The 12,517-nt window shown below is 38.3% G+C and overlaps 1 protein-coding gene across 1 annotated transcript in view; it reads left to right on the top strand.

Moving 5' to 3' along the window:
- The window catches only part of RBP5 (retinol binding protein 5), a 42,070-nt gene extending 41,323 nt beyond the window's left edge, over positions 1-747 (top strand). The window contains exon 4 of the mRNA XM_078650402.1: positions 577-747. Coding sequence (XP_078506528.1) covers positions 577-630 — 54 coding nt within the window. The 3' untranslated portion in view covers positions 631-747. The remainder of the gene's footprint in view (positions 1-576) is intronic.
- Positions 748-12,517: the final 11,770 nt, after the last annotated feature.

Raw genomic sequence — 12,517 nt, 5'->3', positions numbered from 1 at the left:
CTCTGCATCCCCCATTCATGTGATTTTTGCGATTCCCAATGGGTCGCAAACGAGACCTACCTCATTAATATAAATGCACAGATCTATTTGTGACCCACTGGGAATCGCAAATTGTGTTAAACACACATGTGTACATTGCTGTTTGCGATTACCAAATAGCAAAGCGCTAACATTCCATATTTGGTAATTGCAAACGATTACCTGCGTACATATGGCCTCTGGTTCTGTAGGAAGGCATAACTTAGAGCAGCTGACTCATCAGGAGGGATGCTGGCAAAACCTTTTACCAACACTTTTAAAGGCACAAGAAAGTCAAAAGAGTGAAATAGACTTTTTAGATGGAGCCTACCAGAAAGTGCACAGAATTATTTGCTTGTTATGGTTTATTTAATACCACATTCAGATAGTATGGCAAATAGCTTGCTTATGCTTGTTAGCTTTCCTTTCTAATTTAATGACAGAATTTTTTTTTCTTGCACTATTTTGTGTTTGTCTATAGTTATTATTATGAATGTCAGTAACTATTTTGAAGTGAAAATAATGGGCACTTTAATGTCTCTTCTCGAACCCTTCTAGGAGATGACAGCTGGGAACGCTGTGGGAAGGCAAGTATTCCGGAAGGCCGCATAGCTTCCGCCGCTTCACTGGACTCATCGCACGTGTATGGTCGCCTGCTAGACTTAGAACCGCATCTCCTTTCTGCTATATCCCTTTACGCAACACTTTATAAAACCTATTTTAAATAAACTTCTCACTTCGTGGTGTTTTTTTGAATTATGTTTCATAAGTAAAATCCTGGTAGCAGATAAAGGGGTGATGGTCAACATGCGCAGCCATTGAGATGCTCCCGGTGGTGGACGCTGCAGATTTAATTGCCTCTTGGCGCTTAAGTAATTGGTGACATTATTGCCCAACTCAATGTTATCCAGTTCTGTGTCTCATTCCAAGGCAATCTGGAATCTTTTCTTAGCAGATTGCACCAAAGTGATGGATGAATATGCTAGAATCAATCTTAATGGCTACTAATTACCCACCTATGCATTCCATTCCATCATTTTTAGCTGAGCCATACCACTACAGACAGCAACTAACCTAAAGCAGGCCACTTGGAACAGTGAGCTCAGGGTCCATCTGGGTGTGCGTGATCACAATAATATATCAAAATTAATGGATGGAAATATTTGAATCATTTTCAACCACAGGCCATTAAGATGCCTGCATTCCATTCTGTTGTTTTTCAGCTTCTTAGTCCAATTGCACATAGGGATCAACCATGTGGAAACCAGTCTTTGTTCCACATCAAAAGGGACAAGATCAGTCTTGACTGCTCGGCCATAGTTCCTGTAAATGTGACCTCAGGTATGTTTCCTTCTTTCCTCCCCCAGGAAGTAGTGATCTCAGACTCACTACCTTCTGAACTGGGTACAAAGGTATCCTGGAAAGTAATGCTGGAGAAATGCATTGGGCACCAATGATTTGTGATTCTGATCTAACATTACGTAAGCGCAAGAATCTATTGGCCTTTAATTAATCTGTGAAATTTCCATATAAACAGTTGGTAGCCTTTGCCTCAGTATATGTGGGGGGAACCTACTTTAAAGGCCTTGTCCTCACAGTTTTTTTAATATACTTTAGATACTTTTTTTGTTAAGCTTGACTACAAACAAACACAGTTATGAGATGTTTTACTGCTAGGAAATCAAACAAACAAGGTATGGGTATATATATTAGATGGTTCCACTTTGTTGATTCACCCATTTCGAAGGAAAAAACATGAACATGGGAATACCTGCACTTTATAACTTAAAAACTAATCCTACGGTAGTTTTTCAATAAAGATATTATGCATTTGTATTCTCACCAACTTTTCTTTTCTTTCCACTGCCAAGAATATTCCCATGTCCCTATCTATTACATAATAATACCCCTTCTACCTAGAAGGATGACAAGTTCTACCTTGTAGTTTGACTCCAATATGAGGCTCATGACCTTTATCACTTCTGCCACTGCTGTAGCCAGGTTCCAACCCATGAATATTTGCAAAGTGTGGCTGAGTAACACTTTGAGGTAGTTTATTATTTCAAACACTTCCTAATTGGCACCCACCCGTTTCCCTTTTCTCCCAGGAAGATTCTTTAAGCCTCCCATCCATGCACCTTCTGCCTTTACTTATGTAGGGTTGACTTCTGTCAACCAAAAGCAGGGCATGGTTTAAAGGTCTCACTCTAGTCCACATGGTTGAACATTGCACCCTACCGCCTAATATCTCTCAAAATCTCTCAGAATTTGAACATTTGTGAGCATAACCATGTACTAAACTCAAGCCCATGTCCATTCCCAAACCCCACAAGGATCAGGTCCTTTGAATTTCTGGATCTTGACCACTGGATTATCTACTGCAGGGATCTTTGGAATGAGAGCACCTTTCTTGTATTCAGATCAGCCCTCAAAGTCTGCCTTCTAACTTTCGAGGCCCTGAATAACTGACATCTATCAGTGACTACCCCAAACACTCCGGCTTTACCTTCTGTGAGCGTTAATGTACAATAATATAGCTATTAATTCTGCTTTTTCTCTAAGGTAATGTACTGTCACCGATCATCTGCATTGCTTTTTAGTTACCACTTTGCCGACAATGCCCTTATGCCGACAGTGTCTTATGTGTACCTTATCGCTAGACTCTTTTCCTCATTGGAAAAGGTACTGCACCACAAAGACCCTTAACAAACCACCCATATGCACCCCTGCCCCATACTTTCATCATTAGAGCAGAAGGCCACCAGCCATAAACAAGCCTCGGACAAGTATTTGAACCTGGTCTTCAAAGAGCTAAACTCTTCCTCCCCAAACGTCCTACCTGAAACTCTCATTGATATGTCTCATAACTTACAATCTACCCCTAAAACCTTCTATTCATGGCCCCACCAACATATGCAGCATACCGATTGCACTCCTTTTGTCTTCTAGGTCTCCTCGACTAACCTGCATTCAATCCCATTCACCACCAAGTTCAAAAGTGCTGGCGATGAACGCCCCATAATACACGAATTGCAATAGGGACTAATCGCACTCTGACCTCTTCTCTAATCGAGAATCTGCTGCTAGAAATATGTGTAAATAGTAAATGTGTGTACTAACTTATTATCACTCCCCATTGATCACACTACTGTTTTCACTAGTTATTCTCACCATAAGCTGATAGTGACCTAGGTTCCATGATGTTGTTGATGTATACAGCATCGTCTAACTCCAATCATTTTAATATTAACATCTTGTTTCATGTCCAATGCAGACAAAAAGAGATCTTTTACTAAGGTCTTTAAGACAGCCGTCTGAACATCCATTTTAGGGTTTATAAAGGGGATGCAGCCTTCCTGACGCATACCTTGTTATGCTGGACATTTCACTGCCAGCACCCCATCACCGCAATATACAGGGAAGCAATATATTCACTGACAAAAACAAACGTTACAGGGACGTTATAGTTAGGTTCAGATTGTACACGCACAAAACCATAGCAATTCAGCAGTTATAGTTACCTGATCTGATTATAACTTATGCCCCCAAAATGCACTGTGCATGACCTCGCATATTACATCACTCATCACATGGTCAGTGACATCACTGATGACATCTCAAGGGACTTTATAGTTAGGCATTGAAATCCCACAAAAGCTAACCTCCACCTACAAAATACATCAAATTTTAACAGCTTTGATGAAATTTGAAATGTGTTCAGTGATGTCATCAATTATGTCATTCATCATGTCATGATTGATGTAATATGTGAGGTGATCAGAAGTGCATGGCGCATACACAAGCTAAACTTAGCTCAGTAAACAATAAATGGTGAATTTCAGTGTTTTTTGTTTTTTAAACGTTCTTTTTTGTTTTATTGTGGCTGTGTACAGGTGTGGGAGTTGTCCGCACTAAAGCAGCCTCTAGGTCAGGACCCGAGCTAGCATCAGTCCAGGTGTCAGAAATAAATGCAAGCTCAATATTATGTGTTTGCAAGAATTCAAAAAAATCGACTTTGTTTTTAATAAGTGACCTGCCTCTAATGAAAGTGCAGTGCTACAAATAATGAGGGACCATAGCTTCGATTACAAATATCTCTGTTTTCCTAAATAGACTTCTTTCCTAATTAGAAAACCCTAGTAAGAAGTCGGGAAAAGTCCAGCCAGTTTCCATTGTCTGTGGATCAAACAAGGAACAACAAAGGTTCTTACTGGTAGCCGTAGGGCAAGAAGAGCTTCACTAGAGTAAAAATGCAGTTGACCAGGGTCTGACCACATACGGGCAGCGTGACTGGCACTGAGCCGCATCCGAGCACGGAGAGGCGCAGATGGGTTTGACTTTGGCGCACCTTCGGCGTGCTAGCGGCGTGGCCGCTGCGCTGGGACGCGCTGTTCGGCTTTTTATGTGGCTCAACATCTGGGAAAAGGGGGCAGGAAATGGGGGCGTGCCCAGGCACTCCTTGGCTAAACAGCGAAGGGAAAATAAAATGAACTGGAGTCCAGCAACTCCGTTTGCAGAAAGTCAAGCTCCCTTGTCTGACTGCAAGCACTGGGAAATCAAATCGAAACTACTAAAATGGCGAGAAAACACAAAAAGACATAAAAACAATATACAATTGCAAATCTGATGATTCTTTAACCAGGACATTGCTATCTTCTCTATCTTCTCCACATAAAACAGATCAATATTTTCTTGCAACCCGAAGCGCTGTAAAATTGTCTTGTCCCCAATTGATCAGGTCTCAAGTAACTCTCCAATCACCAAGACTTCCCTTTCCAAAGGCAGTGAATTGAGAGGTTCTTAGTCCTGTTTCTCTAAACACCTGCTGATGTCTTGCAAATTGAAAGACCTCTTCTATTTTGTAGCAAACCCCAAAACCCATGTTATCTGCTAGAGTCTGCCTTCCATGTACCAGTATTTTATATTTTTACTACTCCAGGTTCCTTTATTCATTAAGTGGATGAAAAGTGAAACATACTTTGTTATCTGCCACCACTCACCTGTCAAACCTGATCAATGACTTGACAATACCATGACTTTTGTCATTCTCTCCTTAAATGAGTAACCAGAATTTAATCTGGAACCATTTCTCAAGTATGCACGGCCAGTGTATATGTATCTGTACTGTACGGCAACAGCCATATATGATCTGTTTGAAGTCTTGTTTCAAAACTCCTCAGCAAAGAACCCTCATATTTCTATGGCGATGAAGATGCTGGCATGGCTGAAATGTCCCATGGACCTTTGCATGAGAAAGAGGAAGGGATCATTCCAGGGCTATTCGACGGCAAGCATTATTTATAAATCTATAATTGCAACTACTCACCGGAAAACATCCTTTACCACGAAACCATTACCACGCGGTATGTTTACATCGTGGTTTTAACAAAGCAAGTCGTTACATCGAGTTGCACTGGAGGGCGCTCTAGACTAAGGAATAGTGTGAATTACTATTCCAACACCTTCCCTACTGTACGTAGACTGGAGTTGGAATAGTAATTCACACTATTCTTAAGTCCATCGTCCTTCAGTGCAAGTCGATGCAAACGACTTGCGTTGTCAAAACCGCGATGTAACATACCGAGTTGTGATGGTACGTGTTGTATCATCATACATCCCTCCTCACCACACTTAAAAAGAGAACATGATCACCTCATTCCTATTCATGGCCTACTGTATAGATAGTCCCTGAAAAGAATACATTAAATTAATGATCACTGCCGTTATCTTGCTCCCCAAATCCATCTCCAATGCCTGGATCACCGCTCGTGCAAATATCCTGGCTTCTCTCAAAACCAATAACGGCACGAGAACAAGACCACGAGCCAGCTGGCATACAGAAGAGCTCGGGCTCACCGAATGCCACAAGAAGCAACTTAAATGCAGATGGATATATAGTCAGAAACAACACAGACAATAGCACCTACAAACCCATCCTCAGACGCTATCCCCATCGGCAAATCAGAGCCACCAAAAGCTTGGTGCTCACTCACTATAGCAACAGCAGCACCAATAATGCCCAGGAAATATTTGCCATAGTGAAAGACTTCACCTGTCCGGCAGCAAGTTCCACCAGGATAACCCCCTCTCAGCACATCTGCACCCAGCGGTCCCTATTCTTCACCAACAAAACTACCACAATCTCAAAAAACGTTGATCAAAAACCTGACCATTCCACCCTTGCAGCCATCCTGCTCATTCTCTGCCCGCACCCAGAGGACCATCATGACCACCTGGCCCACCATCACTACTCATGTATCCACAACGACAATTCAGTCCATACATTCTGGAGCACCCTCGGACCACTGTCCTGACTCTGTCTTCATCAAAGGACTGGATCCCATCAACGCAGCCCTCATCCCAGTCCTCAGTGACTCCATCATCATAGCCACTGACCCAGAGGCCTGGAAATACTGTACCCTCCTCAAGAAATCCTCAGCAGACCCAAAGACTCTAGACAACCACAGGCCTAGCTCCCTGCTAACCTAACCGGCAAAAATAATGAAAAAGATGATAAACAAATACCTAGCCACCCACCTCACTGACCACCACCAACTCAACACCACTCTATCCAGGTTCACTCCAGTACAGTGAATACCCTCGTTGCCGTCACAGATGATGTCCAACCTGATCATGGATAGAGGGGGCATTGCGGCCCTCGCCACCGTCTTCTACACCATCCTTGTCCAACTACTGCATGAAGCCGGCATACAAGTTCTTGTACTTTGCTGGATTTGCTCCTTCCTGACAGGCCACACACAGTCAGTCAACCTGGCCCCCCTCTTCTCCTGCACCATCAACCTCATCTGCGGAATTTCACAAGAAAACCCACTCAACCCCACTCTTTTTAACGTCTACATGACCCCACTTGATCATCTACGCCTATGTAATCAACATATATCCTATGCTGAGGGCACCCAGGTCAAGCTCTCCCTCTGTGACAAGGTACCAGTCTCCCAGAACAATTTATCCATCTGCATGACTGAAGTCTCCAGATGGATGAAAAACAACTGTCTCAAACTCAACCCAGACTAAATGGAAGTAGTAATCTTTATAAAGACGCCTCATTCTGGGACTCCACCTGGTGGCCTGCCGAAATCGGACCCACACCCCTCTCAGCAACCAATGTAAATAACCTCGGAATAGTAATCAGCAGCCAACTCACCTTGACTGGTCAAGTTAACAGTCTTCGTCTCCTATTTCCACACACTAAAGATGCTCAAGAAGATCTTCAAATGTGTTCCCACCAATACTCGCAGAACCATCACCCAAGACCTCATCACCAGCAAGCTGGTCTACGGCAACACCCTCTATGCTGGAATATTTGATTTCTTGTAGAATTTAAGAACAAAGGAGGGAGCTCTTATGTGCAGAGGCAGGGAGTGGCAGCGCTATTATTTACATTCTTTAAAAAACAAGCATTGGCAAAGCCAATAGGTCACGCCTATGGAAGAGCTATTGGCTTTGCCAATCTGTTTAGCCATGTTGTACACCAGCGTGGCTGTTGTTCACCATGGCTAAAGGTTAGTGATGTAGAGGAGCATGGTATGGAGTGTCGTAGAGTGGAATGATGAAGAGTGGAGTAGAGTGTTGTAAAGTAGAGTGGCAGAGAGTGTTGTGGATTGGAGTGGCATAGCGTGGAGTTGAGAAGAGTGGCATATACTAGAGTGGCATTGAGCAGAGTGAAGTGGTCTAGAGTGCATTGGTGTAGAGTGTTGCAGAGTATAGAGGAGTAGAGTGCAATGGCATTGAGTGCAGTGGAATTGAACTCAGTGGTGTACAATGCAGCATTGTAGAATGTAGTGGCATAGATTAGAGTGCTGCATAGAAGAGTGCAGTTGCGCAGAGTGGAGTGATGCAGAGTGGAGAGGCGAAGAGTGGAGTGGCAAAAAGTAGAGTATATTAGAGTGGCATAGAGTGCACTGGAATTGAACTCAGTGGTGTACAATGCAGCATTGTAGAATGTAGTGGCATAGATTAGAGTGGTGCATAGAAGAGTGCAGTTGCGCAGAGTGGAGTGATGCAGAGTGGAGAGGCGAAGAGTGGAGTGGCAAAAAGTAGAGTATATTAGAGTGGCATTGAGTGCAGTGGAATTGAACTCAGTGGTGTACAATGCAGCATTGTAGAATGTAGTGGCATAGATTAGAGTGGTGCATAGAAGAGTGCAGTTGCGCAGAGTGGAGTGATGCAGAGTGGAGAGGCGAAGAGTGGAGTGGCAAAAAGTAGAGTATATTAGAGTGGCATAGAGTGCACTGGAATTGAACTCAGTGGTGTACAATGCAGCATTGTAGAATGCAGTGGCATAGATTAGAGTGGTGCATAGAAGAGTGCAGTTGCGCAGAGTGGAGTGATGCAGAGTGGAGAGGCGAAGAGTGGAGTGGCAAAAAGTAGAATATATTAGAGTGGCATAGAGTGCAGTGGAATTGAGTGCAGTGACGTAGAGTAGAGAGTTGCAGAGGGCAGTGCACAAAGTAGATTTGAGTGCCAGAGAGTGCCATGGCATAGAGGGTAGAGTTGAATGTGGTAACTGGACATAATATCGACTACATAATATCGAATGGACAAAATATCGACGGAAAAATATCGACATTAACAAAATATCGACTATAGGAATATCGTTGAAAAAAATATCGACTGCAAAAATGACCCAAAAATATCGAATACAAAAATATCGACTTAAAAATATCGACTAGACAAAATATCGAAATATAGTGAAAGTAAAAAATATCGAGAAAATGTTAGAAAATATTGATTTTATAAAATAATATATATATAATATATAAATAAATAGTACCAAATGTTTAGGAGCGGGTTGTGGGTTTATAGGGGAATAGGGTGGGAAGTAATTTAATAATAATTAATTAGTTAATATATGTGTGGTAATTGTTTTTATTAGATTTTAATTGGTTATTAATTAATATTAATTAGTTAATTGTTTAATTGATTAATTAGCATATAATTTAATTGATTAATTGATTAATTGATTATTAATAATTAATATTTTAAAAAAAAATTTGTATATGATTTTCATTGATACATTGGTTATTAATTAAGAATAATTAGTTATTTATTAGATTAAGAATTAGTATATTATTTACATTTATTAATTGCTAACACATGAATTATAATTAGTTAATGATGTAATTAATATATTGCATATCATTTAAATAAATTAATTGGTAATTAATTTATAATAATGACTTTATTACATTAATTATATACATTTAAATGTAATGTGTTAATTAATGTTGATGTTAATTAATTAATTGGAATTAAACAATATTAATTATTCTAAATTATTATTATAGCTAATGTGATAATATATTTTATAATAGTTTTTTGAAAAATATTTGTTTTTTGTATATATTTATGTTTAATGTTGTGTTCATTATTATTTATAGTGTTCTGGCTTAGTTTCATAGTTTTTGTTATAGGTTAATTGTTTAGGGTTCAGGGTAATTTTGGTAGTCGTGAGTGAAGGTGTATTTAGTGGGATTTGGGAAGTTTTTAAGTTTGTGGGTAAATGGGTATTTTTGAGGTTGAGGGTCAGTTTTCTGTACTTGTGTAAAGGGCTATTTGTAGAGTTCAGGGTCAGTTTTAAGTTTGTAGGTAAAGGGGTATTTGTAGGGGTCAGGGTCAGTTTTCAGTTTGTGGGTAAAGGAGTTTTTTGGAAGTTCAGGGTTAGTTTTCAGGTTGTGGGTGTAGGGGTATTTGTAGGGTTCAGGGTCAGTTTTCAGTTTGTTGGGAAAGGAGTATTTGTAGGGTTCAGGGTCAGTTTGTAGTTTGTGGGTAAAGGGGTATTTGTAGGGTTCAGGGTCAGTTTTCAGTTTGTTGGGAAAGGAGTATTTGTAGGGTTCAGGGTCAGTTTTCAGTTTGTGGGTGTAGGGGTATTTGTAGGGTTCAGGGTCAGTTTTCAGTTTGTTGGGAAAGGAGTATTTGTAGGGTTCAGGGTCAGTTTTCAGTTTGTTGGGAAAGGAGTATTTGTAGGGTTCAGGGTCAGTTTGTAGTTTGTGGGTAAAGGGGTATTTGTAGGGTTCAGAGTCAGTTTTCAGTTTGTTGGGAAAGGAGTATTTGTAGGGTTCAGGGTCAGTTTTCAGTTTGTTGGGAAAGGAGTATTTGTAGGGTTCAGGGTCAGTTTTCAGTTTGTGGGTAAAGGGGTATTTGTAGGGTTCAGGGTCAGTTTTGAGTTTGTTGGGAAAGGAGTATTTGTAGGGTTCAGGGTCAGTTTTCAGTTTGTGGGTGTAGGGGTATTTGTAGGGTTCAGGGTCAGTTTTCAGTTTGTTGGGAAAGGAGTATTTGTAGGGTTCATGGTCAGTTTTCAGTTTGTGGTTGTAGGGGTATTTGTAGGGTTCAGGGTCAGTTTTCAGTTTGTGGGTAAAGGGGTATTTGTAGAGTTCAGGGTCAGTTTTCAGTTTGTTGGGAAAGGAGTATTTGTAGGGTTCAGGGTCAGTTTTCAGTTTGTTGGGAAAGGAGTATTTGTAGGGTTCAGGGTCAGTTTTTGGTTTGTGGGTAAAGGGGTTTTTGTAGGGTTCAGGGTCAGTTTTCAGTTTGTGGGTAAAGGAGTATTTGTAGGGTTCTGGGTCAGTTTTTAGTTTGTGGGTAAAGGGGTATTTGTAGGGTTCAGGGTCAGTTTTCAGTTTGTTGATAAAGGGGTATTTGTAGTGTTCTGGGTCAGTTTTGGCCTTTAGGGTCAAGGGGTCTTTTTAGTGTTTTGGGACAATTTTGGGTATTTTAGAGTGCTGATGTATAGTTTAACTTAACAGTGATACATTAAATTTATTACACGAAAATAGATATTATTATAACTTTACATTAGTATACTTTATTTACATAAAAACAATTTATGTATTAGCATGTTTCCAGACAGTAGCTAGAGTTGAGTTGGAATTCTAATTATTAATTGGTTGGTGTCCAGCAACATCAGTAATATTACCAACACTGGAGTTGGATTAATAAAAATACATTGGTTAGTCTCCACCACATTTTATGGTATTACCTTGAGTGTAGTAGGAATAGTAAAATATTTTTTGCTAGTGTCCTGCAGCTTCTATGATTTTAGATTGACTGGAGTAGTAACAATACATATAAAATTGGTCAGTGTGCAGCACATTTGTATAAATTTGTTCATTACTGTATTTTAATAATAAATAATTATGCAACATAGATGTTTTCAAATTAGTTTATTAAACAATTTTTAATTTTTTTATTGTGTACTACAATAAAATCACAAACAAATATAACATCACATTTTTTTTTACTTTTATTATTCACACAATAACATATTTACATTTATATACATGTGGTAAATGTAAACAATAATTTGGATTACTAGATTCTTTCTGTAAATTTTACATATTCCCATCAGTCATTTACAATTTAAAGTATTTATATAGAAATAAATTAAACAATGATTTGTTATATATTTCTTACATTAATATTTAATAATGTTAATATTAAATATTAATATAATAAAATATATCATACATATTTCTTTTTAACAAGTAACATGACTATTATTACATTTCTTAGGATAAATTGAAAAACCAAAATAAATTTTCTTGGTGTATATTTTACACAATGTTGTTTTTACATAAAACATATAAATTGCTTTGGTTATAAAGTTTATAATTGTATAGGGAAACAATATGTTTAATTATAATATCTGGTATTTATCAAATATTAGTAAAGCAATTATATAATTTTGTTATAATTAGAAATAATTATATAATATTTTTTTAATAATTAATAAAAATAATAATTATTTTAATAATTATTATTATTATTAATTAATAAACATAAACATTCATTGATTATTAACAAAAATATATATATTCACAGATAAAATAGAGACTTTTTTCAGGGCATTCTTTATGTACTAAATGGTTCTACTTGTTATATTAATAATAATAAATAAGTTATATTATTTATCATTATTAATTATTCCCATAAACATTTATAATGTTTTATAAAAATTATACACAAAATTATTCATATAAATATACAGAATAACTAAATATTACATCTTTTATTCAAAGTTTTACATAATTATTTTATATTATTAATATATAATACATATTATATATTAATTTATATTAAATATAGTATTTTTTGTTAATAAAGGAAAATTGTCATGAGTATAGTGTATTCATTTGTTACATTATACATGTGTATGTATTATATATTTTTTATTTCACATTGTTTATTCTATTATCCTTTTACACAAATGGGTTAAGGGGACTACTTTTTTACCGCGTAAGGTTATTGCGCTCCATTCAGGACTGGAGAAGCTCGCGGTTGGGAGTTGCTTCGCGTGGAGAGAGGTAAGGTTATTTTTTATTACAAATTATAAGTAAGTGGTCATGTTTGAGGGTGTAATCAAAGTCTGTAGTGTTTTTTGGTGTATGTATTATTAGTTTAAGTAGCGTTTGGGTGAAAAGTCTGCGTTATAGATGTGTCGTGCTTTTTTTCCTTCAAGTGTAATTTTAAGTGTTCGGAAATG

This window comes from Lissotriton helveticus, chromosome 7, assembly GCF_964261635.1.
Source record: "Lissotriton helveticus chromosome 7, aLisHel1.1, whole genome shotgun sequence".
Classification (NCBI taxonomy): Eukaryota; Metazoa; Chordata; class Amphibia; order Caudata; family Salamandridae; genus Lissotriton; species Lissotriton helveticus.
The sequence above is the reverse complement of the archived record's forward strand: the minus strand, read 5'-3'. Positions and strand labels throughout refer to the sequence as shown.